The sequence below is a fragment of the Camellia sinensis genome, chromosome 3, assembly GCF_055761805.1.
Source record: "Camellia sinensis isolate YWXY chromosome 3, ASM5576180v1, whole genome shotgun sequence".
NCBI lineage: Eukaryota > Viridiplantae > Streptophyta > Magnoliopsida > Ericales > Theaceae > Camellia > Camellia sinensis.
In genome coordinates this window covers 208,989,399-208,992,661 of record NC_138963.1, presented here as the reverse complement: position 1 = coordinate 208,992,661, position 3,263 = coordinate 208,989,399, and the positions used below count along the sequence as shown (strand labels likewise).

Genomic DNA, 3,263 nt, shown 5'->3' with positions numbered 1-3,263 from the left:
ACACTTTGTTGTTGTTGAGTTTTGTTTATCGAGTTGTTGTTTTGCTTATCGAGTTGTTTGTCGAGCGGACGTGTTTTGTGTTTTTGAGTCATTGCTCTCTGTTTAAGCAATTTTTGTTAAAGTCTTGTTTATTTGCGTTGTTGCATTTTGCTTATCGAGTTATAAACTTGCTAAAGATTCTGTTATATCTTAGTAAGTTGAGTTGCTTAGTTTGTTGCGTCGGTTCACTACCTGACTTGGTGATTACACAATGCGCATTTCCATTCAATTTCATTTTTGTGCAAAATAAATTGATGCGATACGATGCTAAAAGTTTAAAATACAAACACCTTTTCAAAAGCTATTTCATTTCATCATGCTTTACAACAAACAAAGGTACAAGTTTTACAAAAAAATAAAACTGCCTAACAATGTGCAAAGTGCTACAAACTACTAGCAAAAAGAAAAATAAAGCAAGAAATAGTAACATCAATGTCCTCGGGAGCGGGAACGAGAAGCACTCCTCATCCTCTTCTGCGGGACAATCTCCGCACCATCATCATCATCTGAGTCGGAGCTGTCATCCTCAGGATCCCCCTCAGCCTCGCCTCTATTCCCCGAGCCAAAACCGGAGCCCCCCTCCTCAGCAGATGTCTCTGACTGACGGTCGGTAGCCTCCTCCTCCTCCTCAGCATCCTCCTCCTCCTCATCAGGCTCCACCTCCACAACGTGAGCCCTGCGTCTGCGGACAGGCCCTCCTCGAGCTCCTCGAAAAGGTCTAGATGACCCGGCTCCTCGGAAAGGCCCAGATGGCCCCGCCCCCTGAAAAGGCCCGGATGACCCAACTCCCTGAAAAGGCCCAGATGGCCCAGCTCCCCAAGGAGGCCCAGGTGGCCTGGCCAGCGGCTGACCGGACCATGAAGGCATCTGAAAACAAAGAGTTCAATTCAAATGCATCAGTCCAAATATATACATCAGATGCAGATACAAGCAAAGGCTACATGAAGTGGGTGCATGTAAATACAGTGTACAAGTGGGGTGTGTGTCAGATGTGCTCTACACAAATAGTCTATCGATGCAGTAGAAATCAGCATGTCATCAGAAGTATGATAAATGCCAGAAAACTGAAGGGTACCTGAATGCCCGCGACAGACAACTGTGCCTCTCTACGCAGGACCATGCCCTCGAGTGTGGCCACCAGTCCAACCACCTCCTCCATGTACCCTCGCGATGGCTGCAAAAATGAGCTCATAATCATCAGTGAATAGAAGAGTGTCTAAACATCTGAATGATGAATGAAAAAAGTGGAGCATACTGGCGGTGAGTCCGGATCAATGGCGTATCGATCACTGGGCATCGGAGGCTCTAGCGGGATCGGAGTCGGAGAGATAGCCCCATACTGCCACGCCATCAACTCAGTCGGCATATCTGGCCATCCGGGATGAGGATGAGTCGACGGAACCGGAGGAACCGGTCTACTCCCACCTCTAGATGTACCAGCCCTGCTAGTAGAAGGGGCATCTGCAGCCCGAGCCCGAGCCCGAGCCTGGCCCGAGGATGACATACCGGCAGGCCTCATCATCGGGATATGAGCTCCCGTCAATGGAGGCATCAAATATATGTGACGGTAAGTGGCGTAGTCCCCCTCCTCAATGTGTAGTAAAGCATCACTACCCAGCATGGCGCCGACTACCTCCGAGTAAGAGAGCCTGTCAGCAGTCCGCATACTGGCTGGAGGTACTGCGGGAGGATCCTGAGAAAGATACCCCCATACCTGGCGCAGAAAGCGTTCCCCCAGGAACCATGCCCTGCCAACCGGCCCTTCAAGCAGGACCCTATACTGGGAGATGTCCGACGCTCCGGTATACTGAAGTCGGAGACCATCACCCAGGGACACCCAGGGCTGCCATGTGATCTGCGGATGATAAATGCATAAACCAATCAGAAATCGAGAATATACAGAGCAAATCAAAGATGAAAATGAAAGGAACTGAAAGTTCTGAGGTACCTCTGAATGTCGCACAGTGTCAAAGTACTGTCGCAGGTTAAGGAGGGTCTCTCGAGGTCTCGGCCGGTGCGGGCCCTCAAACACCAATGAATATGGGGTCATGAGAATCCCCGCCACCTCCAACTCTGGGGCTAATGATGGGAAGTATACATAGACCCATAGCTGAGAAAAGCAATGCAGAATGTAAGTACGAAATGGTGAGAGCAAAATACAGACTGTAAAAGTGCGCTGTGTGTGCAATGTACAAGTAATGAAAAGCAGAAATGTAAATCAAGAGGACAGAAAAGTACCTCCCAGGCTCTCCAGTAGCCGCCAAGTAAATCACCCCGCCCGCGGGAGGTCGCGCTCATATAAAAGTAAAGGGTAGCCAGGCCGGCGCCACCCCAGTCATATCGATGGACCTGTGATAGGTCAACCAGAGCGCTCAGCAGGTATAGCCCAACTGTGTTCCCTCTGTCGGCAAACAGGGTAGTCCCGAAGAGGAACATAAGGAAACCACGGGCATACTGCTCTGTCTCCTCGGGAGTCTCAGGCACCATCTCCGCCCGCCGGAAGTGGGAAGAGAACCAAGTGTATCGGACTCTCCCAGAAACCCTGTCAACAGGTGGGCGAGCCCCCAATAGATACATCCAGGCGGCCTCCCACTCGCCCATATCCTCATCGTAGAGGATGGACCAACCTCCGATGTCAAGGCCGGTCAATACAGCGAAGTCAAAAGGGGTCATGGTCATGTCCCCGGTAGCAGAGAAATGAAAGGAGTTGGTGGTGTCCCACCATCTCTCTACCAAGGCTGCCATCAGTGTCCTCCTGGCAGGACAACGTGACAACCCGACGCAGAAAGGCCCGAATCCTGCCAAATCTACCAAATCTCGGACGGCCTCCGGGAGCTCGGCATACTAGTCCCGCGCGATGGTGGAACCATACCCCCGCACACTGCGGGAACCAACCTGCATTCAGAATGAATACATGTGTCAATAATGAAATGAATGGGCTGTGCGCCAATGAAATGAATGGGCTGTGCGCCAATGGAATGAATGGGCTGTGTGCCAATGAGATTGAACTGGGCTGTGTGCCAATGAGATGAAATGGGCTGTATGCCGATGAAGTGGAATAAGCTACATGCAAATTCAGTTAAATTGTGGGCTGCGTGTTCACTATCTATCTGGGCTGCGTGTTCAGAAAATTTGAAGTTTGGGCTGCGTGTTCAACTTTCAGTTAAATTGTGGGCTGCGTGTTCACTATCTATCTGGGCTGCGTGTTCGGAAAATTTGAAGTT

General features: G+C 50.3%; 1 protein-coding gene across 1 annotated transcript; it reads right to left on the bottom strand.

Moving 5' to 3' along the window:
- Positions 1 to 314: 314 nt before the first annotated feature.
- LOC145821261 (uncharacterized) lies at positions 315 to 2,913 on the bottom strand. Its single transcript, XM_082917767.1, has 5 exons — positions 2,278 to 2,913; positions 1,988 to 2,149; positions 1,295 to 1,894; positions 1,115 to 1,213; positions 315 to 906 (listed from the first exon to the last, which is right to left on the bottom strand). Exons 1-5 carry the CDS (start codon positions 2,782 to 2,784, stop codon positions 469 to 471), a joined length of 1,806 nt encoding a protein of 601 aa, XP_082773893.1. The 5' UTR covers positions 2,785 to 2,913; the 3' UTR covers positions 315 to 468.
- Between the last annotated feature and the right edge of the window lie 350 nt (positions 2,914 to 3,263).